This window comes from Hibiscus syriacus, unplaced genomic scaffold (genome assembly GCF_006381635.1).
Source record: "Hibiscus syriacus cultivar Baekdansim isolate YM2019G1 unplaced genomic scaffold, ASM638163v2 tig00117056_pilon, whole genome shotgun sequence".
Taxonomy (NCBI): Eukaryota; Viridiplantae; Streptophyta; class Magnoliopsida; order Malvales; family Malvaceae; genus Hibiscus; species Hibiscus syriacus.
Window position 1 is genome coordinate 694247 of NW_024063539.1, and position 26871 is coordinate 721117.

At 33.0% G+C, this 26871-nt stretch overlaps 5 protein-coding genes and 1 pseudogene across 6 annotated transcripts; 1 reads left to right on the plus strand and 5 right to left on the minus strand.

The window, feature by feature from the left end:
* Nucleotides 1-668: 668 nt before the first annotated feature.
* Nucleotides 669-4884, minus strand: LOC120198616 (annotated as a pseudogene).
* Nucleotides 4885-5984: 1100 nt separating this feature from the next.
* Nucleotides 5985-6806, minus strand: LOC120198103. The gene has a single exon (XM_039199483.1). It carries the CDS (start codon nucleotides 6804-6806, stop codon nucleotides 5985-5987), a length of 822 nt encoding a protein of 273 aa, XP_039055414.1.
* Nucleotides 6807-6812: 6 nt separating this feature from the next.
* Nucleotides 6813-7388, minus strand: LOC120198104. The gene has a single exon (XM_039199484.1). The coding sequence runs from the start codon at nucleotides 7386-7388 to the stop codon at nucleotides 6813-6815; it is 576 nt and encodes a 191-aa protein (XP_039055415.1).
* A 3137-nt stretch (nucleotides 7389-10525) lies between these two features.
* Nucleotides 10526-13690, minus strand: LOC120198051. 2 transcript variants are annotated; one of them, XM_039199446.1, is made up of 3 exons: nucleotides 13608-13690; nucleotides 11849-12154; nucleotides 10526-10776 (listed from the first exon to the last, which is right to left on the minus strand). In XM_039199446.1, exons 1-3 carry the CDS (start codon nucleotides 13616-13618, stop codon nucleotides 10767-10769), a joined length of 327 nt encoding a protein of 108 aa, XP_039055377.1. In that variant the 5' UTR covers nucleotides 13619-13690; the 3' UTR covers nucleotides 10526-10766. The 2 variants fall into 2 exon arrangements, with proteins under 2 accessions (XP_039055377.1, XP_039055376.1); XM_039199445.1 differs by lacking the exon at nucleotides 13608-13690 and having other exon boundaries at nucleotides 11849-12227.
* A 4990-nt stretch (nucleotides 13691-18680) lies between these two features.
* Nucleotides 18681-19557, plus strand: LOC120198050 (sufE-like protein 2, chloroplastic). Its single transcript, XM_039199444.1, has one exon. The coding sequence runs from the start codon at nucleotides 18798-18800 to the stop codon at nucleotides 19503-19505; it is 708 nt and encodes a 235-aa protein (XP_039055375.1). The 5' UTR covers nucleotides 18681-18797; the 3' UTR covers nucleotides 19506-19557.
* Nucleotides 19558-23518: 3961 nt separating this feature from the next.
* Nucleotides 23519-25493, minus strand: LOC120198049. Its single transcript, XM_039199443.1, has 2 exons — nucleotides 25217-25493; nucleotides 23519-24649 (listed from the first exon to the last, which is right to left on the minus strand). Exons 1-2 carry the CDS (start codon nucleotides 25295-25297, stop codon nucleotides 23573-23575), a joined length of 1158 nt encoding a protein of 385 aa, XP_039055374.1. The 5' UTR covers nucleotides 25298-25493; the 3' UTR covers nucleotides 23519-23572.
* Between the last annotated feature and the right edge of the window lie 1378 nt (nucleotides 25494-26871).

The following is a 26871-nucleotide window of genomic DNA, read 5'->3' on the forward strand; positions in this document are numbered from 1 at the left end:
GAGTCGAGCTCGAATATTGTTAAATTCGATTTGATTTGTTCGACTCGAATTTGAAATAAAAAATTGAAGCTCGACTCGACTCCAAAGCTTACAAGCTTAAAATTTTCAAGCTCGACTTGAGTTCAAAAAAACTTGAAATCGAAATATTCTCATACTCAGCTCGAACAAGAACATTAAGTAAATTAAAATCTTATATTATATATATACATATATTAAAAAAGAAAAACGATTAATATTATAATAATTTAATTTACAAATTTAAAAATTTAATATATTTTTTTTTTAGAGTTATGTGAACTTTTCGAGTCGAATATAAAGTAACTCAACTCGAACTTAAGTTGAGATCACTAAATTCGAATATTAACCGATTTCGAATAATACGTGATGTGTATGATTGTCTTTCCTTATTTACAGCCCTAATATAGACTTAGCAACACAACACAACGCAACACACCACACCACTTACAACATACATCAACAACACAACAAAAATATACGATTTGCTCGGTCTAGACTTGTATTGCCGACATCATAAATCTCGATCAAGCAAAGGGTATGAGAGAGTTTACCGTCTAAAGGGATGCATCGGCAAGACTATGGCCCTTAACCTATACATATTACAATCTCTTGCTAGCTGTTAAAAGGCTCATCAATGGAAACTTCCTATATTTCTTTTATCGTTTTTTTATCACAGTCAAGGGCTAACCTTCCATTGCTTTCGGACATCGAATGCTTGTTTCAGCAATCTACTGAACCAAAAACACAGTCCGAAAGACTGATCAATAAAGCCTGATCCGAGTTTGGATGTCACTCCGACATATGGGGCACACTTGGAGGTCCTCTCCGCATTTGCAACAAGTCTGTCAAATTTCAAGAAAAATAGACGAGGAAGATGTCGATACTCGGCTCTTGAAATATATATATATATACTTTAGATTTTTCAAATTCAATGAAATCTTAAAAGAAATTGAATATAACCTGATGTCCGCAACCAAAGGCCATGTCCTTGGGATTACTAAGACAAATGGGGCAAACCTGTCAAGATTGAGAGAGAAAGGGTTAAAAAGCCCTTTATAATGCTAATAACTACAATGTTATTTCAATGGAAGGTTTAGCATACCTGGTTATCGTAAAGGGAGCTCAAAAATGGACCTGTGCCTGTGGTAGCTGCCGTATCATAAGATGGACCTGTGCCGGTGGTAGCAGCGCTATCATATCCAGCATACGGTGGTACATTTTGCTGAAAACTGTTTGGGCGAGAATATGGGGATGCATTCTGCTTAAAACTGCTGGATTGAGAATACGGAGATGCATCCTGCTGAAAACTGCTCGAGCGAGAATATGACTTCGGGTTATTGAAGGATGAGGCACCGTACATGGGAGGTGGGAGAGGAACTCTCTCTGATGTATTTCCCTTTCTTCCTCTGGTTTATCAATAACAAGAAAACAATTAGAAATTAATGTTACATTACTAACAGTTATAGAAATTAATTAAGAGTCAAAGTAACATAGATAACAAATTTGATAACTACCTCAATAGGCCGAGCTCGATAGTTGCTTTATACTGAGAAGGTATTTCCATCAAGGCTGAAAGAGCAAATTCTGCTTGCTTTCTCGATGGATCCGTATTCTTCGACATAATCTCAGTGAAGTTCACGAACTAGTAAGGCGAAAAAGATGGCATTTAACAACTAAGAACATTCATCGGTAGACAAAAAGGGAAGAGAACTGTGAAACACCCGAAGACAAAAGTAAATTACAGTTTTCAACAATAACAAGTCATCAAAGATATTTCACCTGCAAATTGTCGAAAGCACGAGCAGGGATGTTATCATCGAACTCCCTCATCATGTCCCAAGGTCCATCGCCAATCCCGACTAGGACAATTGACAAGGGGAATTCACTGCAACCAAATGAACCATGTTAGAACATATAGTGCGAGGCAATCTAAAGCAAGTGGCGAGTTAATGGTAGTCACCTTGCTGTAACGATTGCATCAATTGTCTTCTGCTCTTGGGGGCTAAGCTGACCGTGCTGTGTATCAACACTTCTTGTAACCTAGGAGATATATGAAACAAAAATGTTGGAAACTGAGATCCAGATTTCACCTGGACTTATATTAAGGATGACTCATCGTAAGAGTAAAATCGAAGTTGTCTTTCACGGACAATTGTTAGTCCAATCAACATCAGAATGATCAGATGTTCTTCGGATCCGGAGAGATGGTGACACTATATCAAATAGATGCTTCTAGTTTTTGCTTCTCTATATTATCCAGAGTTACCTTATTAATAGTGGCAGTAAACTATCTTTGGATTTAGAGGGATAGAAACCCACTATACCAAATGCTTAGTAGTTGGTCTATCCTCTTAACCAAATATTTTGTTACTCTAGTCTAGTTTTTCGGAGCATGTCTCAGTTTCTGTCTATTCCTAGACCAGAGTGTATACAATCAAAATTTTGAAACATAGAAAACTGAGTTTTCTTCTTGCATATTACCTGTCCATCAGCAATTATCAGCAAAACATGGTATTGACCACCACTTTGCTCGACGATGGTCATGGCCATTTCAATGATGGGTGCGAAAGATGTTGGTCCTGCCATAAACAAAAATAAAAAGGCTGTTGTGGTTTGACTTCAAGATGTATATATAACAAGAATAATCCAATGAATCAAGTTGGCACCTACGAGGCAAAGCTAGGGAACAATTTCTCTGTATTGTGCAAGCACCTCCTCAAATCCATTGCAAAATCTCTCATCAGGATAGAAACTGAAGACGTCTTGATCATGTGTTGATGCTAAGGACGTATGAAGCGAATAAATTTAATAATCCATATGTAGAAATCAAATTAATGCAGAATTGTAAGAAAACACTTTCAATGAACTTTACCATCTCCAAATCCATAACACGGAATTAAGTTATCCTCATCAAAAGCAGACAAACTCTGTCCGATAATCGATATAGCTTGTTCATAGGGATTTTGGCCATTACCAATGTGATGCAAGATTTTGCGGTTGAATGACCTTGCACCTGGTTTCCAGCAAATTTAAGTGGTGTGCTGCAGATCGTTTAAAAAAAAAAAGCTACGTGGCGGATAGAATCAGTAAGTTATACCTGTCCATTCGTTGCTCTTTGTGAAATCGATACCAACAATAAGGTTAGAGGACTCAAGGCCAGCTTGTGCAAGGGCTGCGGTAACCTGCAGTCAGTAATTAATGCAGTCAGCAAGTTTTCCGCATGAAACATCTGAATGATTGAAGCAGCCACATATGGCAGAAACAGGAAAAAAATCAACTTAAAATCATTGCAAAATTTGTCACAAGACAGACAATACATTACTGCTGTCAATTAAATGAATCTCCTAAATGAAAAACCAGAAGTTAATCCTTTTCCAGAACTCATGAGGCATTCTAATTAAATTTTAGCAGTCCATGACTCTTCATTGCGCTTGAAGTACCCGTGTCAAACACATGAACCTCTAAAAACCATCTTAATAGAAAATTTTGGGTATACCCGTGTCAAAGGCATACCCCATATCCAACACTCACAGCTCAGTGCAAGTAAAATAGGGTCATGGAAATCATGTTCATTATGGACAAATATCCCTGTTTACCATCACCGCCAATCACACCCTTTCTTCACGTTAACCAAAACAAGGACAATACAGATAACACTCATAAGAATTGCATAGCAACAAGAAGGTTACCTGGTCCAGTGTTTTGTAATTATCATCTATCCTCGTGTATTTCAGTCTTATGCCCGCGGCGGGGTGTTTGCGATCCGTAATTGCTCGAGGGAGGTGGAGCATAGTGATGCTGTGGTGTATAATAAAGATTTTGTGGGTCCTGATTGCGGAGGGTATCCGTATTGACTCCATGAATTCGAACCACTGGACGTGCTTGTCCGATACTCTCTTCCACGCCAATCCTTTGAGCTTTTACCTCCCATAACCAATATAATCTTAACAAACTAAGCTACCCCAAGACTTAAATTGCAGAAAAATGTTAACTCCTGCAAATCAAATAAGATCAATCATGAAAATCATTGAAAGACAGACAACTTTTATGGGATAAGTTCATAAAATGACTGCAATAATTGAATATGATCAAAATCTTGCCAACTAAAATCTACCTACTGATATGAAAGAAAAGACTAACAAAATGCAAAAAAAAAAAAAAAATTGCTGCTGCTTGCATTGACTGGTTCGAAAAGCTACCTACTGATGAAAGGAAATTTTAACACCCAAATGTTTCCATAAAAATAAAGAAAGCGATACACATTAAATTGTATACGCATCCCTCGCCAGCAAGGAATTATAATTTTAATAAATGAATCAACTACCATTGTTTTTCTGTCGGTTTTGCTTTCCAATCAATGCGTTTTGATGGTTTATTATTCTATAATAAACCAACCATATTCTGGAAACGAATCAATTAAATATTAAACAAAGACCCTACGGTTCTGAGTCATCATCTTCATTTCAAAGTAAAAATTCAAGAAAAAAAAAAGTGAAGTAACAATGATCAAACCTTGGTTTATCCAGTTGGGACTTGAGATTCAGTCACTCTACACGATGATCTGAAAAACAGATATGAGAGTTACAATAAACAACGGAAATTGTCTCCACCTGAAAAAGATTTTTGATGTTTCTATGTCAAAATAAACAACGAAATGATGGTAATTGGGGGATGAAAGGTCAACAAAGTTCGGTAAGGGAAGGTGCATCACATGGAATTAAAAGTGCAAACGTGTCTTTTTCAAGTGCATCTGCGACTAAAGCTCCGATGAGTTTGATTTGATTTTTAGTTGAGTGAGACTAGAGAGTCAATGAGGTTTCTTCCCTGAACCATGTCGATCCATTTTTTAAACAGGATTTTAGCGAAGATTATACTTTTCTCAGTTTCTGCTGCATAAAGGTTGTCCCTGCATGTTTCTTCAAAGCGAAAAAACAAAACAAAACTTTGCATCAATCATACGAAAGGCGACGCTGTCTCGTGATCTTAATTCTTAGCAACTGATGACAAAAGGCGACAAAATCTGATTAATTTAGGGAATTATCGTGGTTTAAAAAATATCTATAATAAAAAGTTATCCTTACTTTATCAACTTTTTAAATGGTTTAATTTTCAATCAAAATAATTTAAATGAGAATAGTTAGTTAATTACCAATTAACCTATGCATTGTTAACATGAACATTTTACTTTTATTTAATTGATAATATAGCATGTGCTATGATATTATTTTGGTGACATAACATTTATCATGTTATATTTTTAGTGACGTGGGTTATGTAATACATGTCACATCATTATTTTAAATGATGTGATACATATTACGTCAGTAATTAAATACGTATAAAAATATCATATTAATAATTATTAATCAATTAACATTTTTTTTATCAAATATAGATTATTTTAATTAAAAATAAAAATATTTTAAGAAAAATATAATACAAAATAATTTTACACAAACATTAGAGGCTAATTTTATCATTATAGCTTTGAAAAATATTAGTGAAATGAGGTATCTAGACATGAATTAAGGTGAAAACTACGTTGTCTCTTGATTCTAAAATTATTGAAGTCTTGATTTATTTAAAAAATGGAATAAAATAGGTAATATGTCCGGCGAATTTATAAATCGTGATCATGTGTTGGGTAATAAATTTAGTTTAAACTACCTATTTGACAAGTCATTTATTTATTATTATTATTTTTTTTTGATAATTTGATTTTATTACCCAAAAGAAAGAAAAGAAACGTGCTACAATCAATACAAATTACCAAAAGTCATTAGGTACCAAACCCCTACTAACAGCCTAGGTAACAACCAAACTAAATACATCAAAAAATAAATAGAATAAGAAAACAAGCAGCAAAAAGCAAGCAAGAGCAAACTCCCCATAAGCAACCGCCCATAGACCTGCACACATCTGCGAATGTAGAACCAAGAAGCCCTCATCAAATCAGCAAACCAACACTAGCCAATGCTCCATTCCAGGCAGAGCTGAAGATTAACACTGTCAACCTTGTTTATGTTGTATCCTTGTAACCTAGCCCCAACCGATCTCTTAATACTTTCAAAGATATCATCATCTGTCCTAGAGCAGCCTCTGAAACACCTGAGATTGCGTTCTTCCCACACAAAGTATAAAAGGCAAATCCAAGCCAATTTCAAAATACAAATCAACAAGGATTTACCCCTGAAGTTAGCTACTGCCCAAGCCAAAGAATCACTCCAACACAATTCCCTGTAGGGGATTCTATAAGTCTGCAGCACCTTGCTCCAAATTCCCCTAGTAAAAACACAGTCATTGAAAAGATGGTCTATGTCTTTAAGCCCAGCATTGCAAGGAACACAACCTCCATCCAACTTCATTCCCATATTGTTGAGTCTGTCCTTAGTAGGGAGCCTATTCAAAACAGCCATCCAAGCAACAATTGACATTCTTGGGACATGTAAGGGGAACCAAATAAGGTGTTCCCATCTGACCTTTTCCCTCTTGTCTCTTAACTTCTCCCACACCCACTTACTTTTGACCATATTCCAGTCCACTATACTACCAAATAAGACAGCAGCTTCATTCCTAAGTTTAAGCAGTTTTCTCAAAATCGAGTTAAATTGAGGTTTAGGACTGACTTCCCAATAAGCAGTCTCCTTCAGAGCATATTCTTTGATCCAGGCCACCCAAAGTGACCCTGCATTAGCTAGGATGTTCCTTATCAACAAGAAGCAGCACACCTTATTCCAACAACCAAGACTCTTCAAACCCAAACCACCCTCCGATTTTAACCAGCACATTTGCAATCAGCTCACTCTAGCCCCCCTAGCAGGAATGTCACCACCCTTCCAAAAGAATCTCATGCAAAGCTGCTCAACCTGCCTAATTACCTCATTTGGCAAAACCAGATGCCTACACCAATAATTTGAAATACTAAAAAGAACAGGTTGAATAAGCTGCAACCTACCACCATAGTTCAGCTTCAATTTAGACCATATGTTCAGTTTACTTCTAATATTATCAATCAAAGGAATGCAATCCTTGACAGCTAATTTTCTAGTGACTAAAGGTACCCCAAGGTACCTAACAGGGAGTCTTCCCAATTTAAATCCAGTTACTGCCAGCATCCTACTTAAAATATCATTTTGCACCCCACAAACAAACATTTCAGATTTGCCAGCATTAAGCTGAAGACCAGACAACTCATAGAAAACCTCCAAAACCCCAACAACACCCAAAATAGAGCTCTCATCACCATGAGAGAAAATAAGCAAGTCGTCAGCAAAACTAAGATGGGTGAGGGAGACATGTTTGCATTTAGGATGGAACCGGATTAGGCCATTACAAGCAGCAACATTAAGCAAATGAGACAACACATTCATAACCAAAACAAAAAGATAAGGGGACAGAGGGTCCCCTTGCCTAATCCCCCTTCTCCCTTTAAAAATCCCACTAAGCTCCCATTAAATGCCACAGAGAACCTTACACCAGTGATAAAAACCTTGATCTAAACTTTAAATTCCTCAGGAATCCCCAAGGCAACAAGAACTTTCAACAAAAAATCCCAGCACACAGAATCAAAAGCCTTCCTAAGGTCAATTTTAAAAGCACATCTAGGGGACAGTGAGCTGCGAGAGTATCCCCTAACTATTTCCTGAGCTAATAGGGTATTATCAACTATGTTACGACCCTGAATGAATGCAGACTGATTCAGTAAAATCAAGCTTGGAAAGAAGCTAGCCAAACGATCAACAATGATGCTAGTAATGGTTTTATATACAACCGAGCAGCAAGATATGGGGTGAAAGTCCTTAGCCATACCTGCATTAGGAGTCTTAGGCACTAGGACAATGGTTGTAGCATTGAAGGCATGCAGCAAGACACCAGTCTGAAAGAACTCTCTAATGGCAGCAAAAAAATCAACTTGAATAATATCCCAGGCCACTTTGAAGAAGTATGCAGTATACCCATCAGTCTCATGACTCTTTTCATTCCCTTGCTTAAACAAGGAAGCTTTGATTTCCTCATTAGAAATCTCCTTCACTAGGGAGGCAGCAGTAGCACAGGGAAGCTCATACCCCAACAAATCCTTAAGAACATCCACATCACGACTTTTAACACAATAGTCCTCCATGCCAAGTAGCACTGTATAAAACCTCACCATCTCAGCAGACATGGTCTCAAAAGTATCTAGCCTAGAGCCATCCTCAGCATAAAGCAATCTGACAGTGTTCTTCTTCCTCTTCCTCATCACAGAAGAATGGAAGAACTTGGTATTCCTATCACTCCCTAAGCCAGTGGACTTTGGCTTTCTGTTTGTAGAAAGAAGCTTTAGCCACTTCAAGGTCATGAAGCTCATTTTGAAGGCTCTTCTCATCATCAATGTAGCAGCCAGCATGTGAAAGATTTGCAAGCTACACTTGCTCAAGCTGATCCCTCTTATCCTTAACCCTTTTGGAAATGTCCTCAAAATGGCACTTATTATTTTAATTATGTAATTATATTTTTAAAATTTATATTTAATGTTATATATTTTTTTATTTTGATATTCGATCGATAAAAAGTTAATAATGATGTGAAATTATTATTATTGTTTTTAATTTTTATATTATATTTTCTTTTACCATTATTTTCATATCAACATTTTATAGACCGAATAAATTCATTAAAATATATCACTAAGATACTAACAATGAGAGAATATATGACGTGAAAAAATTTAATGTCGCTATTATCATTAGTTTTTTATAATAAGATATTAAAAATAAAAACAAAATAACGTTAGGTATGATTTTAAAAATATTTAGATGACTAAAACCTAAATGTGAGAATAGGTGAAGTATCAAATAAGTAGTTTATCTATTTTATAAGTTGTAACCATCAGTGGGGAATCCACAACTTGTCGAGGGTAGACAGTAAAATTTATTTATTTTTAGTTAATTATTTATTTTATTCACAACACACACCCTTAAATTTTAATTATATCTGTCCATTCAAAACTTTTGTGCTATTATTATATATATATACTCATTTTTAAAAGTATTTTTGGATCTGTCCTATAAGCATTCGCCGACTTTACACTATTGCTCGCCCGTCATTGAGGGGTAATGGGGTTGGTCGAAAGGGGCGGCAAAGATTAATTTCTTCCTCTACCAAGGTTCAACTTCAAGTAAGTTTTGTTCGATAATAGTATATGTTGTTTAAATAAATTTTTTGATATGTTCTTGTTTAAATTGTTGCATAAATATATGTGAAATTAATATTTCTTAAGTAATAAATTGTGTTTGTATTGTGTGTATAACAGTATAAGTATGTGTTTTGAGTTTTATTTAGTTGTTTAGTTATGAAAAAAGAAAGAATAATGTTGAATTATGAGAATTTAAAAAATTAAATTGAATAAAGTTTAGAAAAAATATTTAAATTTAAAACATAAAATAGTATTATATTGAGCATATCATTAAGGGTGAGTATTCGATTGAATTGAATCAAATAAAAAAATTAAATTATATGAATTGATAAACCCTATTTTATAACTTAAACTTTGTTTTAAAAATTTATGAGTCGAATCAAATTTATAAAATTCAAGCTAAGTTGAGTTGATTTGTTCAAATTTATGTTTAAATTTAATTATACATATTTTAATGCTACAATATTATTTGATTATAATTTAAACGATTTTCAATAACTATATATAATATATATATATATATATATCTTCATATTTTTTATATTTGGTATACATATATTATGTCTAATTAATAGACTCGACTTAAACTTGAAAATCAACTTATTAATTACTAAAAATTTCAAGTTATTCAAGTTATAGTTTATAATTAAACTCAAATTTAAAATTATTCGAGCTTTATTTTATAACTAAACTCAAATTTGAAAATTTTAGAGTCAAATTTTTAGCATCGAATCGAGTTGAAAAATTCAATTTTTTTTTAAGTCGAATTTAGTTAGCCCTACATTCCATTCCTGTTCATCGGTGTCAAAACTCCTCAACAATCGGATAATCCGAATAATCATCTATTTTTCCTAAGGTTTATATTTAGCCAAAAGAAGCCTAACGTTCAGATACATAAGCTTGAAATCCACAACTCAAAGCAACCATATCTACTTCTTCAAATCCTAAATCAAATCCCCAAGCCCCTTCAAGCATCTTCTTTGTAAACATTTTAGAATGCACAATAGTGACATCTGAGTGTCCTAATAATGGCATCGAATGTTGAATGAATAATCAATAACATTCGAATGGTTTTACCGAAATACCACTACAGTTGAATGCACGGGCAAAATTTCCAATAAACTTCAAAATGTGTGCAACGGAATAGAGATAAAAACCTGTATTCCTTGGACAAGTGTAAATATCAGATACAAATATGCAATCGAAACGGGTAAATTTAATATTTTAAAGTTCTCTTTTCAAGTATTTGAAGAGCCTTCAGAGGAATATATACTCTTATCCTTAACAAAAAACGTGCCATGCATTAGTGCTTTAAGAAAAATAGAGTCCAAACAACATAAGTCAACACTGTAATTATTTCAATGCACATAAATATGTATCATCATTCTTCAATTCCCAATCATGAAAGAACTGTCAAACCAGCAAAATATGCAAATGTCAATCCCCATTTCATCAAGCTAAGGAAAAAAGGGGGAAAGAAAGAAAGAAAAGGTTCTTGATTTCAATCCTTGATATCAAAAGGAGCATTAAAATTTCCTGCAAAATTACAGAGAAAACTCCACCAAAGCTGTCCTCACAGACCCCTGCATAACAAAAACAAGGACATTTTCATATATGTTCTCCCATTAAAGGAAAATGCAAAACAAGAAGTAACAGAGAAAATAATAGCAAACATAAAAGAGCAGATTCGAACATGGTAATGGATGATAGTATATGAGACAACTATGCTTGCAAGCTCCACAAAATTGTCTCGAAAGAACTAAATTTGTCTTGATCATTCTTTAGTTGAGCTAGAGTTTGAGCAGCTCAAGCTATTGAATAAGCAGATGCTAGGTATCCTAATGCTTGCCATAAGCAGCTAGCTCGCAAGCCTAATCCAGTTTTTTCTAATTTCTATCTAGGTTAGCATAGCATTGCTTTTGAAAAATGTTGTGAAAAAAATACTTTTGAAAAGAATTTTGAAAATTTTGGTTTTAAGAGTATTGACAAACCTAATTCAATCTCAGCTCAAACACAAATAATCTGATTTGAAGTTGAGCATGAAAGGCAAGCTTATATTTTACTAGAGTATACAAACAATAGAGGATGAAAGCTAGTCTAGATACAAAAGGATACTGCATGATTATGCACAGACAATTGTGCTTGTAAGCTATTCAAGTTCGTCTTGAAAGAACTCGAATTTGCAATGAACATTCTCAATCACGTTGGAGCTTGAGCAGCTCAGGCTATTGACTAATCCAGATTATAGTCTATCAATGCTTGACTTGAGTAGTCTGTGGCTCTAACCAAACTTCTTTATTTTCAATTAATATTGGAAAACTGATTACAAACGCGAGCTCAAACATTAATAATCCAATTTGAAATAGAGTATAAGAACAAGATAAACGAGCTTTAAGCTCTAACAAATTGATTCTTATCTTGAACTAAATTCCAGCTTTTCAAAATGAAACTCTATTGAACTCAAATTTCGATTTAAATTTGTGCTTGATTCCGTTCAATTAGACCCTAGGCGTTGTCATCCATCAATTTATTCATGGTCGACATTCTATGCTAGATTCATTTAAGTTTCAAGTTTTAACTGTGACTATCTAACCCTTTTAGAGCACTAAAAAAAGGGAATTCAAAATTTTAGAAACCAGGAAACTTCTCAAGTACCTGACTTTCTTGACGAGGATCATCTGAAGCTTGCGAGCGTGGTCCTGCGATCGGAGCTTACGCTCCAAATTCTTGCGAGCCAAAATGCGTTTCTCAGAATTCTTCATGTGATGAGTTTGTTCCTGCTTTATCATCCGTTCGATTCCGCTCGATTGCATCAGCCGCTGCATCATCGCCAACGCTCGCTCCAAGTTCCCGTCCCTTACCTTCACTCTTATACCTCTCATTTGCTGAAACTTACTCGGGTCATGACCCAGCGAGTTGATTCCCTGTCTCACCGGAGTAAAGATCCCGGTAATAGCTCGCCTCGCGTTCATCTCTGTAATAAGTTTTCCTCAGGAATTGGGATTCCCTTTCTATCGGTACACATTTGCATTAGGGTTTTTTCTTCTGGGTTTTAAGAGTATTTTTTTTATAAAACTTTAAATGACTAAAATACCCTCGATCAATGAATGTTATTCCATTAATGTCCTGTTGACCTAAAGAAGGCCTCTACTCTATGGTTTATGTTACTGTAAGTATTAATATTGTTTAAGAGTATCTTATACCTCTCATTTCCTGAAACTTACTCGGGTCATGACCCATCGAGTTGATTCCCTGTCTCACCGATAGGGATGGCAAACGGGCGGGTCGGGTGCGGATACCCCCTCCCCCATCTCCATACCCACCTAATATTTTTCAATCCACCACCCGCTCACCACCCATGATGGGTACAAATTTTCAAATCCACACCCGCCCACGCGGGTACATTTTCAAATCCATCCCCACACCCACTACCCACTAGCGACATACATATCTAGACCCGCCTGACAACAAACTAATGGGATGTTGGAGTTGGTTCCCAGACAGTTTGTGATGGGGTAGCAGCGCATGCTTCAATTTGTCAGAGGAGTAGCTCTACGAATGTTATGGAGACAGATTGTATGGAGCATGTAGTTGCCGAGCTGGATTGTTGTGTTGCTTTCGATGTTAATGCTCATAGTGCACCTAATATAGGTTTTGAGGGGCTAAAGAACATGGAAACTGCTGCTTTCGATGAGATCCTTAAATACTGTCCTAGAAAAATTCATGATTGTTTCAAGAAAAAAAAATTCTAACAATTGAAAAGATCAGATGAAAAGATCATATAAGTCTTACACTATGAACGAACCCTTAATTCAAAGATGGACATTCTTGGATAGCCATGATAAATCTGGATCATCCCATTTCCTCATTCTGACCCTTTTTCGTTGAAGAACCCTATTTAGATTAGAGTCCGCCACAATATATAATTGTTGGTATGAAAGATGCTTATAGTACGGGTGATTTGTGTTTGGATGGGCAGCATGGGCTAAAGAACATGGAAAGTGGCGTGGTTATTGGGATTATGGGTTTAATCAAAGAGTCGAATATTTTCCTAATTAAAGACCAAATTAAAGACTAAATATCCTTAATATTTGGATAAATTATATGTTATATATTATACAATATTAAAATTTATAAATTAGTCTCTAAAATTACACCTAAATTCATAATGGTCCAAAATTTAATAGATATTTAGTTGGGTGGGCGGATGTGGGGCGGGCGGATGCGGGGCGGGTAATGTCTCAAACCCATTACCCGCCCACCACCCACGACGGGTACCACTTTATAAATCCACACCCGCCTACTACCCGCTAAAATTATACCCATCTCCGCTCCAATTGGAGCGGATGCGGTGCGGAATCCACGAAACTGTACCCGTTTACCATCTCTACTCACCGGCCCGATAATAGCTCGCCTCGCGTTCATCTCTGTAATAAGTTTTCCTCAGGATTTGGGATTCCCTCTCTATCGGTACACATTTGCATTAGGGTTTTTTTCTTTTGATTTTTAAGAGTATTTTTTTCTGTAAGTATCAAATGACTAAAATACCCTCAATCAATAAATGTTATTCCATTAATGTCCTGTTGACATATAGAAGGCCTCTACTATATGGTTTTTTTTGGATAAATCAAATTTTATTATCCAAAGAGCATTGTTCTGCTACAAAACAATCAACCAATCTGTAACAAAAAAACAATAATCAACCTACTTACAAATACATAGATTGGCTAGTCAATTCCCCAAGCTTTACAAAGGTGATCATTAATACTATCAGTTCTATTAATATTTCTACCCTTAAGTTGAATCCTCACTACTTCTTTAATAACCTTTAACTGGTTCTCGGTAGTTCTAAATCTGCCTTGAAAGACTCGATGATTCCTTTCCTCCCACAAAATGTATATATAAGCAGTCCATGAGATCAGAATTGTGGTGAGTAAAGATTTCGCTTTCCATGTTGTAGCAGCATGAATAACCATTTCATCCCAAGATAAGTAAGCCTTTTGCAGTCCGCTTAGAGACATTATGGAGTTCCAAAACTGAACAGCAAGTGGACAAGTTGAGAAAATATGATCTCTTGTCTCATGCTCAATATTGCAATTAACACAAGCCCCTTCCAAGGTGATTCCCATTTTGAGTAACCTGTCTCTAGTAGGAAGTCTATTCAGCAAAGCCATCCAAGAAATTAAGCTGAATTTAGGAATATGCAAGGGAAACCAGATTAATTTGTGCCAAGGAACTTTTTCCCCTTTGATTCGGATAGCTTCCCAGATATCAGAAAGTTTTAATGAACCAGAAGAAGAAATAATAGGAAAAGTACGCATTTTTAATATTCTGCTAACAGTGTAGCTCAAGTTAGAACCTGCATTATAATCCCAAAAATCAAGATCCTTAAGAATATATTCATATAGCCAAGCAACCCAAAGAGAACCATCTTTCACAATGATTTTCCTAATGAGATCAATAAGGCAAGCTTTGTTCCAGATGTTTATGTTCTTCAGACCGAGGCCTCCTTCAGATTTGGAAAAGCAAATAGAATCCCAACTGACTCTAGCGCCTGCAGCTGCCTTGTCTTCGCCTTTCTAGAAAAATCTGGAACAGAGTTGATTAATCTTTAATAAGATCGATTGGGGAAGAATAAGTTGTCTACACCAGTAATTTGAGACACTGAACATGACTAAACGAATGAGTTCAAGCCTGCCAGCATAACTCAGATTTCTAGTAGACCAATGGTGAAGCCTTTGTTTAATTTTATCAATAAGCACTTCGCAGTCCTTCTCAGTTAGTTTTCGAGTAACTAGGGGAATCCCTAAGTATCTCACAGGTACACACCCTTTTTTAAAACCAGAGATCTGTTTAAATAAATCTAACGCTCTTGAAGAACAGCCAACAACGAAAAATTTGCATTTAGAAGAATTAAGGTGAAGCCCAGAAATTTTAGAAAACTGATCAAGAACACTTAAGACACCCATAATAGAATCAACATTGCCTTTACAAAATATCATAGGAGCATCTGCAAAAGAAAGGTGAGTAAGCCCAAGCTTCTTACATTTTGGTTTATGTTACTGTAAGTATTAATATTGTAGGTATTGATTTCAAAAGTTAGATATTAATATTAAAAGATTCTGAGATATTTTTTAGTATTGATATTATTCAAATGTATCAATATTAGAAAGTTGAAAATCGATACTCCCTACTTAATATCAATACTCTTTACTTTTAAAAGATAAGTTTGATTTCGAAATAATAGTAAGATTAAGTAATTACTCGTAATAAGAGGATTTAGCTTAAAGAATACTAAAATGGGCAATTGTGATTCAAATACCTTTGAAAGTGAAAATGATCAAAAAAACTCTAGGTGTGTAATGACAAATAAATTACTTCTATAGATGAATTGTGTGAAAAATAGAATAAAATGTAAGCAATGAATCAACGGTGAATAAGAAACTTCAAGCCTAATAGTGTGCTATGTGAAAAATGACAATGCTTGATGCCTTAATTACCATAAGCTACTAAAGATTATTTTATCCTGGCACGATGTTTTAGGTGAGAGAACATGTAATGAATGATTAGAGGAGAGAGATCCTCACTTGATCGGATTGATAGTGATGATACACGAGTAAAAGTTTGGGGTTGGATCGGGTTATATGTATGGGTTTGGGTTGCCGTAGGTTTGATAGTCTCGTTTGAGTTAGCCCAGATAAATATGAGTGTACATAAAAATCACGTTAAAAAATCTATAAAAAAATACTATTTCAACTTTTACATCAGCACGCATCAACAAAATTGTCACATCATCGATTTCTTTTGGATTTAACGATTTAGTGACAGATTTTTTTTAAAAAAAATAATGTCTTAAATGAAATATTTTATAATTTAACTATCAAATTAAAAATATGATTAAAGTTCAGTTATTAATAGTATATTTTAACTATATCTATAAAGTTAATTATTACGTTTTGTTATAAAGGTGCTTTCTATTTTAAAACTAAATAAATATCAATTGACATACTTAACAATAGGTTTAAGGGGGCATGTATTTATATCTTTTAGCATTTTTTAATATGTTTTATTATCGTCATTGCTCACATAAGAAACCAAAACTAAAATTTAAAAGGCATGACATCAAAAAGATCCCCCAATGTTGATTAAAATAGTCATTTTGATGCTTTTTTTTTTTAGTATTTTGACCATCAACGTTTCACTTTGAGGCAAAAAACTCACTCTATAGATGAAAATCATTAGTTAACACACTATTAACGCTCCAAAATAAGAGTTTTTTAATCCTAAAATGAAACATTTATGGCTAAAATGCCAAAAAAAAAGGGACAAAGTGATTATTCTATTAAATGTTAGGGCTATTTTTGCCCTAAAATGAAACATCGAGGGCCAAAATGCTCCAAAAAGTAGAATATGGGATAAAAGGGCTATTTTAATAAACGTCTGGGGCTAATTTTGACATTATACCAATTTAAAAATAAACATTGATTGCCTTCGGATCAGGTGGTAGTAATGTTTATATATATATAAAGAAAAAGAAAAAAATTACTTGAACTTTCATATATATTTAATCTATATGTTTGGGCTAAGTACTACTTCTTTTAATTATTTATATAATAATAAAATATGTCCAAAAATATATTAATTTTTTGTATATTTATTTTACTTTTGTTTCTTATTATATTTACCGTATATTTTTCAGATTTTATTTTGATTTTAATATCCCATTTTTCAAAAATAATTTTGTTAGTTTATTGAATTGATATATTTTACAGTTTTAGAAATAAAAATGCACAGATGAAACGTAAAATACATTTCTTTTTTCCCTGTCGATGCCCCAATAAAAAATTAAAACTAATTTTCTTTATTTTATTTTAAATTATAAAAAATTAATGGTTATACTTATTTTTTTTCTTTTTTTAATAATAGTACTGATCATTCATTAATAAAACAACACAAAGATTAAAAATTACAACCGTAAACATCACCCAAAAATAAAATTTTAAAAGTGAATATTATTTCAGTTTTAGTTTTATTTAATAAAGTCATTATTAATGATTGTTTTCTTAGTTTTCCTAGGCTCTTGATGTAACCAGTAAGCCATATTTATGTTCAATGATTGTCCTCTTTTGTTTATATAATAAGTCGTACGATAAAAAAAAATTATTATTTTGTTCGGATTATATTTTGTTAAAGTTGATAAATCTCTTTTTGATTTTTTTTTATATTTGAATTTGAATGTGGTTATCAATTAAGATACAAAGGTTAAAAGCCACTCAAACTAAGTTAAATATATTTTATTAATTTTTGATTGTGTTTTAATTTTATTTATGTATATTCTGACTTTTTTTATTATGTTTATAGTTTGTAGTTGTCAATTATATATTTTTTATTTTCTTTTGTTAATTATGAAATGTAGGTAAAAGTGTATTATATCGTCGATTAATTTATCTAAAAGTAGGATAAAATTTCAACGACAAGCTTCAGATGCTATCATTCTATATTTTTTTACTTCATATTTTTATGGTATAATGTTACCGCGAAATATGCTTTTGGTAGTGGAGGAAAAAGAAAAAAAACGAACACAAAAATTAGTACAATTACAAAAGGGAGTTTTAGATAATTTTTTGTATACTTAGATTTATTTTTTAAATATTTACTATTAGATGTCACATTTTCGAATTCGTCCCGGGCTACCAAAATTTGAGAAACGGTTCTGGATGGATAAATGTGTTTTGAATTGGCCCGATTTGTGTTATCAGTTTTTTGAGAATGTATCGGATAATTACAATGGTGGTTGAATTTATATGAGTCGATTGGACAAAAATTCAAAGATTTGGAGAACCAATATTTTGAACATGAGGCGAAGGCATTTACAAGTGCTCATATGTTGAAGATTATCAAAAGATTTTGATACTCCATAAATCTTGTAACCAAATGTATTTAATGCGATTGTAATACCTTGAAGATTTTAATGAAGTTGACAAATTCATGATTTTGATATTTATTTTTGAAGAAATTTGTTGATCAATCGATTCATCAAAAAAAATATTATTGGTAGGAGTATAGTTGAAGATGACATTTGATGAAATATTCATGAATCGTTCATATAATATTTGTTTATGTTTATTTATTAAGTTAATTAAATAAGAATGGACAAAATTTTTCTGAACATATACATAAACATTTTTGATGAATATATTCAAGGACGTTAGACAAACATGTTCATAAGTATTAAAAAAAAACTTAACACAAACATTTTTAAAAATAAATAAACAAATATGTTCACAAATATTAAAATTTAAACGATCATTATAATCACTTAAAAAATAAAAAAATAACCAACGCCGCCCCGTTATTTTTAAACTCATGGATTATTGGTAACAAGCAGCCTTTGGGTGTTGTCATTATATATGGTCAACACCGATGCTTGTGAATTTCCAAGAAAAATATCTGACAACCGATTCCATTGCGTAGTTTAAGGATCTTCTTTTTCCATTTTATTCTTCAAGGTTATCGAATTTGTCGGTCTTCCCATTCATTTTTTCCCTTATCGTAATTTCCCTTCCTTTTTTCCACCTCTTCTTTATTTTCTTTCTGTCCAAACATGTTCTCATTATCCACAACAACAACCCCTTCCACTTTCTCCCTCCGTTGTTTCTTTGACCAACACTATTTCCTTAACGCTCAAAACGTTAAATTAAAATTCCCCAGGCGAAATATTAGACCGAAATTCGAATGTAAATCCGGTTCTAGTGATTTATTCGTTGTTTCGCCTTGTTCAACCAAGCCTCGAACACCTTCCGACACTACGTATAAACAAGGAGTTTCCGACAAGGTTAAGCTTTTGGTTTCGGAATTCAAGTCTTTGACGGAGCCGATCGATCGCGTGAAAGGGTTATTGCATTACGCGGCGATGCTCGCTCCGTTTGATGAATCGGCTCGGTTACCGGAGAATCGAGTCAAAGGTTGCGCTACCCAGGTGTGGCTCGACGTCAGGATGGATAAAAACGGGAAAGTTTGGTTTCGAGCCGACAGTGATTCGGAGATAAGTAAAGGGTTTTGTTCGTGTTTGATATGGGTAATGGATGGGGCCGACCCTGAAGAGGTTATTGGGGTGACGGCGGAGGAGCTGGCGGAGCTGAACGTCGGAGTCCACGGGAAGGTCCAATCTAGAGTGAATACGTGGCAGAATGTGTTGACTAGTATGCAGGATAGAACGGCGGCGTTGGTGGCGGAGAAACACTTGAAATTAGCTCATCAGCTAAGACGGCCACCATTTTCCTCCTTGTCGGTCAACTCTGATGGAATTTAGACAAGACATATAGGTTTGTTTTTAAGAAATTAAGCTACTTTCATTTTAATGGTTATATGACTTTTGTATATACACTACTGTTAGATTTTATCCACACTTGATAGGGGTTTCATATAATATATATATTTGATGCATGAAGTTTTTTATTTTATGCATAGTAATAAATAACACATAACAACTCATCGATAAAAAGAATTTGATTTTAAAATTGTATAATAATATGTTGATATTTAATCTATTTATAAAATTATTTCATCTTAATATATATATTCTGTCGTCGCCACCGAATAATTAGGAATCAAATTCCAATAAAATTTGGAAATATTGTGGGTAAGAAATTAAAAAAAAATACCTGTGTTGAAATATTAATTTATATAAAACTTAAAATGATAAATTTTATAAGAGAAAATAATTTCAGTGACAAAAAATCCCATATAATATACGATTTTGACCAACGTTTTTTAGATTTGTGAAAATGACCAACAAAATCGCAATGTGATCTCTAATTCGCATTGCGATCTCCACTATCGCAAATTCGCGTTGCGATAGTTGAAAATCGCGTTACGATTTTCCATTTCGCATTGCGATAGTCTACAGTTGTCGTTGCGATTTTGTTTCTTAAGAATTTTTTCTAAAAAGATAGTATCCGCGCGGACGTGTCGAAGACACGCATGACCACGACCACGACCACGACCACGACCACGACCACGACCACGACCACGACCACGAGACGGACGGCGGCGGCGGCGCGCGAGAGTCCCCCTTGTTCTCTATCACTCAACAAGGAAGTGTGAAAGACAAGCCTTAAATACTATTCCCAATAGTGTTTCCAATACTATGTGGGATTTGAGCATTACCAACACTTGTTCCCAATACTATGTGGGATTGAGCCTTAAATAGTGATATTATTTTTGAATGTTTTGCTTAAAATTGCAATAACCGCGATTGATTGTAGATTGACTTTTAATTATGACATATTTAATCGTATAATACTAATGCAATTGGTTGCTGATTCAGTTGTTTTAAGGTGCATGATTGTTAATTGTTTCCTGAATAATCACATTGTATTGGAAACAAGTGTTGGTAATGCTTAATCCCACATAGTATTGGAAACACTATTGAGAATGGTATTTAAGGCTTGACTTTCCCACTTCCTTGTTGAGTGATAGAGAACAAGGGGGACTCTCGCGCGCCGTTGCCGCCGCAGTCGTGGTCGTGGTCGTGGTAATACGTGTCTTCGACACGTCCGCGCGGATACAATCTTAGTGAAACAAAATCTTTTTTTTAACTATCACAATGAATTTGGAAAATCGCAACGCGAAATACAACGCGAATTTACGATAGTGGAGATCGCATTGCGATTTTGTTGGTCATTTTCACAAATCCAAAAAAAGTTGATCAAAATCGTATATTATCTGGGATTTTTGGTCACTGAGGTTATTTTCTCATTTTATAAATATATTCATAATTAAAACTCATCATTTGAACAATACACAAGTTATATGATACTCAGCATATTTATATGAACAATTTTAACTATTTATTTTATTTTATATAACTCATTATTTTTATACGATAAATTTCAAATATACTATAATAGATCTCAAATTAAATTATCAATATTTATATTTTTCCAAAAAAAAAATAGATTACTTAACCAAGGAAATCATCAAATCCTATATTAAAACAATTTTCCTCATTAACAAGAAAAACATCGTGTATTGTGTTGGGAATCTTATAACATATGTGTCGAATATGCAACATTATAACATGATATATGTCATGCATGACATGATGGCATGGCGGTTAAGAGCTCGACTTTAAAGCATTTTTAAATTAATTTATGGTTTCCACGATTATAGGAAGCCTTAAAGTGGAATATATTTTAGAATAAAATATACAAATGATCCTTCAATTATAGTGTTTTGTTTGGTTAAGTAATCTGATTATCAAAATTTATAAAATAATTATTTTATTATATAACGTTGTTTGTTGAATCTCTCAACTATTAAAAGTTATAATATGTTCACCCAAATATTCTTGTGAGAAAGTTGCCACGGTGATCGGAGTTGATGAGCAAAGAGAAAGACGACAACATATATTAAGGATTTAGTTTTACAAAAGCAGAGAAAATAAATACGAGATTAGTGGAGAATTATTATTGAAACTTAATTAAAGAAAAATGGTTAACTAACTCATTATGTTTGGTGGGCTTATATAGCCTATATTGCTAACTAAAATGATAACCGTCCAACAAAATAAGGCCTAATTGACTAATAATAAAAAAACAAACTAATTGTTGGTGGTAGTTTATTTCTATCTATTCATATCTTCTAAATTCATCATTTTTTGTTAAAATATCAACGATCGTTTGAATTAGGCGTTAACAGGTTAATTGGAGTATGATAAAATCTGATTCTATATATGATAAAAGCTGATCCTATAACCGTTTGAACTGTATTTTATGGAGATACTCTACATTTATATTATGTTGTTGAGTTAGTGCTTGAAATATTATATCGTCGAGTTAGCGCATGAAATATTATGTCTTCGAACAACTGTATGAAAGTAATAGCGATGCCAGTAGACATCGTTAAAATATGATTTTATATGATTTTATCGTAACCCAATCAACATATTAACGTTCAGCTTAGATGGTCGTCAATTTTTTTAACAAAAAAATTATGAATTTGAAATATATGAATGGTCGAGTGATTGTTTTGTAACTTTTAATAGTCGGAGGACTCAATAAAACAACACCTTATAATAGGGGATCATTTTGTAACTTTTAATAGTCAAATGACTCAATAGAACAATGTCCTATAATCAATGAACTATTTTTGTACTTTACCCTTTTTTAATAATTTGGGTTGATTATAACGTAATATTGGTTAATAAATTTTTTTAACCATTAATAACATATATTCACTCTACAGACACAATTACTCAAATCTATAACCTTAAAAAGAACAACACTATGAACATTTAATATATATATATATATATATATTGCAAATAAATTTAATAATATTAAAAAAAGTTTAATAATTGTTATTTTATTCCTTCTTTCCTTATCACCGCAAAAGGATGGAGAGAATTTATTGATTTAGGATGTTTCTAAAATCCAAGAACAACTATTTTTCTTAATTTTTGTGACTACTGTTGTTATTCAATTTCATTGGAAGATTTAATTTTACTCAAATAAAAAATATGCATATCTAAGGAACAGTGATGAAAAGGAAGATTAGAAGGAGAAGAAAAGCCCCCACTAAGTTGACCATAGAAGCCCAAACATTGACCTCTGAGTGAATATAATCTCTACCCTCAACAATTTGATAAATAGTGAACAACATGTAGGTTTTATTTTCTTTTTGTATTATAATATTAATTTTTATCAATTTTTTGTAATAATTTTTCTTCTTAATTTAAAATATATATATATATATGATTTGGTAAAAAAAAATTGGTTGCCCTCTTGATTTCAAGGTTTCGCCTTGACTAATTCGGACCAACCCGCATTGCTCATCTGATTTTGGTGGATGAGTCTCTCAACAGGAATTTTATGCATAAACAATAAATCAAACTCGAGACATTACTTAAGCGATATCAAACTACTTACCACTTAAACTAACCCCTGTTAGTTATGATTTGGTGATTTTTAATTATTTTAAAAGAATATTTAATATGAAAGATTATAAAATAAGATACGACTCAAAAATAGGATCTGCGTGCTTTGATGTTAAAAGTGGAAACTATCTTTGTGCCACTTCGCTTTTGAAGGTTATCCATTTCAGTCCTTAAAATTTAAAATTTGTTAATATTTTGACCTTTTCAATTTTCAATTAGATCCTTATATTTTTAAATAATGACGTATATTCTCAAATCGTGTTTTCCGAGAGATTGATCTGTGTATGGAAGGCTGTGCAGGAGACTTGAAAGTGTAATTAGCTACTTTTAAAGCCAAGATTCGAGGTCAGTACATTAATTTTGTTTTATTTTGTGTAAATGAATAATTTCACAAGGAAGATTTAGAATTAACAGCAAATAAGAGGTACGATCTGAATATCCTACAAGTAAATTGGCTCTCTCTCTCTCAAACAATTTCCAGGTAGAAGAAACTTATATTCATCCGCGTTCTGTAAAAGATACGAAGGAAGATGAACAGCCGAGAAGGAATGGGGTATAGGTCCCATTTTCCGGATTATTTCCTTGAATGTGTACTCTTCAGGGATCATGTCGAACAGAAGCGCGCCCTTGCAGATTGCTCTCTGAACTCGTTTCGGGTTCAAGTGAAGAGAGAACCTCAATCGATCTTTATGGCTGTAAGCTTTCATCTTAAATATGAACTCGCTGATGCGACGGAAGCAAAAACTGCAATGCCACCCTGCATCAGCCAAAGTCTCATCTGCCTGCCTACAATGTGCATACCTCGTTTTACCAGTCTGATACCTATGAACCGATGCTCTCCAACTCTTATCATCCACAAAAAACTCGAATGAGTATAGATACTTCTTCATCCGAAGATGAAGAACTTGAGGTATGTCATCACACCATCGCAAGAGGTTGATCGTATGCCTGCTCGGTATCTCGTCGACATCTGACATTATCAACAAGTCATCATCGGCAATTCCTGCTCTTTTGAGGAGCTGGTCTAATGCTTCTCGCTGCCGAGCCTCCTCGATAAAAGGGTTTTTTCCTTTCTTAAACCTTCCTCTAATTGTGCCATAAGTCAACCGGGGCTCAACAAATTTGAATCGATCTCGATGGCTAGCGAAAACCATAGGCTTCGGAATTCCTGAAAATGTTGAACTGGACTCAAGAAGAACAAACTGTGTAATGTAAGGGTACAACTCTTGCCACCGTATTTTGAGAATATCCACTTCGTTGCTAAACAAAACTGCATCATAAACCCTTCTCGGAAACTTACGAATCCCCCAACCATGAAGTTTACAGAGCTTCTCCATCGACACATTCCCGTGATAATAATGCGGGATATCACGGAAAGGTTTCGCCGGCGATTCCCATAATGGTCGAAGGAAGTATGAGATCTTCAGTCCATTAACATATATACTGAAGATGCATGTCGGAAGCAGTAGAAACAATAAAATACGAAGGATTCTCGACATGCTCAATCGACTCGATTCCTATAGCATCGTGGAAGTACTAGATAAATAAGTAATCAAATTCATTCAAGGTACAGTAAAAACTTGTTTCGGACCACAAAATATTTATAATTTGATTCTCTTTTATCCCGAACCTGTAACATAAATTTTCTTGCATCGACCCTATGAATAAGCATGAAGTGTGAGGAAAAGCAATGTAATATATGCAGGAAGTTAATCTCTGGCTTAAAAGCTATGAACCCAGAAACACCTCTTCATATACGTACATAAATACCAGATATGATTCTCTACTGGATTCAGTCACTCGTCTTGAATCCGAATAGCAAATCTTTTGTAAATTAAGTTCCCAAATCACTTAATCCATAGATTCTCCAATTTCTAATAGATTTCAGATGGATTATCAGGCAAACTCTCTAATCCCATATAAAAAGAAAACAATCAATAACACAATCCAAACCCCACAAAAACAGAGAAATTAAGATTCAACGATTAGCAACTAAATTGCAATGATAATAAAAATTCAACCCATCAAATTCCAACGAAAAATTTAAGACCAAAAAGAGAAAAAAAGGAAGAAAATCAAAATACCTGACCACATACATATCCCCAGATATTATCATGTTTTTTAGAGCAATAATGCCCTCTTCCTTCATTCTTCGTCCAACACATTAAAAAATAGTTTTCCTCAAGAAACCAGAAAGATGAGTTCCAGAAAATCTCGATCCAACTTCTTTCCTCTTCCAACGCTTATCTATTACCTATAACCTCTCTACGAAAGGAAAATCCATCTACGAAGGGAAAATCCATAAGCGCCATGAGAGAGACCCTTCTTAAAGTCAATTAAAGCAAAGTTTGAGCTAAAGGAATTACACACGCGCTCAGACAAATACATGTAAAAAATTCTATAAGTATCTACGATCGTGGATGAGCACAATTATTAATTTATAAAAGGTTAAATTTTAAAATATTAAATGTGTGATTATAAATTAGTTAAAAATTAAATATAAATTAATTAAAATACAATATTTATTAATTCTTAATTAGATGGTGGTATGTATCATTTTATAATTGGATTTTTTTCTTAATATTTTTATTTAATTTAATAAAATTTTATTCAATCAAATGGTGACATATGTCACAATTAAATTAATAAAAATTAAATTAAATCAATAATTATTGTTGATAGGGGTTTGAACCCAAGAAGAATAGAGAGGAAGCAAACATCCCAACTATTGCTTTACACTATTTAAATGACAAACCTATCATAACATAATGTATACAGTTAATGACAATAAAAAAAGAGAGAAAATGACTTAAAGAACTCTAATATGGAATAATTGAATAATACAATAATATGATATATTTTATTTATATTTTAAATAATTTTAATGAAAAATAAAAATAATTTTAATATATTATAATTGAAATATAATGAATAACTTCGTTAACTTAAAATTTTTCTTAATAGTTGAAGATTTATTGTAGTAAGCATTTTAACTAATGAATTGCTTTGTTTATATCTTAGTTAGAGTAAAAAATTTATATTTTATTATTTATTCATTATATACTTGAAGCAAATTTTAGGGGAAACTTGATTTTATTGAATTAGTCTAATTTAATATAGAGTTGTTAAATAAAATTAGAATCAGATCAACGTTATAATATTTTAAAATATGCAAAATGATATGTTTCAATTATAACATATTAAATTTACGGTTTTTGCATTAAATGTGATTTAAAACATAAATAAAACATATTCATTTATTAATTAGTTATAATATTTGTTTATATATATATATATTATTTTCATATTATTCAATTATTTCATGTTTGAGTCCTTATAATATCATTTATTACAATTAATTATATTATAAATTATATAGTTTATGTTTTATATACTAAACAAATTTAGTAGTTCAACTTAGTGGTAAGGATGTTTAATTTTTCGACTTGCGTCCTAGGTTCAAACCCCATCAACAAAAGTTATTGATTTAATTTATTTTTCATTCATTCAATTGGTGACATGTGACACCATTTGATTGGATGAAAAACTTATTAAATGAAAATATTAAAAAATATCATATTACATAATGACACATGTTACCATCGGATTGAAGATTAAATTTATTGAATTAAATAAAAGTTATGTTCAAATTAATAGAATGTGTAAGTAATGAGGACTAAATGTGTAAATATAAAATTTTTATTAACTGCCACGTTATCTCCTCCGTTAATATTTATTT

Coding starts and splice junctions, on each gene's coding strand:
- LOC120198104 (XM_039199484.1), bottom strand. CDS start 7,388: ATGAATGTGTTGTCTCATTTGCTTAATGTTGCTGCTTGTAATGGCCTA.
- LOC120198103 (XM_039199483.1), bottom strand. CDS start 6,806: ATGTGCTGGTTAAAATCGGAGGGTGGTTTGGGTTTGAAGAGTCTTGGT.
- LOC120198050 (XM_039199444.1), top strand. CDS start 18,798: ATGTTCTCATTATCCACAACAACAACCCCTTCCACTTTCTCCCTCCGT.
- LOC120198049 (XM_039199443.1), bottom strand. CDS start 25,297: ATGTGTTGGACGAAGAATGAAGGAAGAGGGCATTATTGCTCTAAAAAA. Junction 24,650..25,216: donor GGGGATATGTATGTGGTCAG/GTATTTTGATTT, acceptor ACGATGCTATAG/GAATCGAGTCGATTGAGCAT.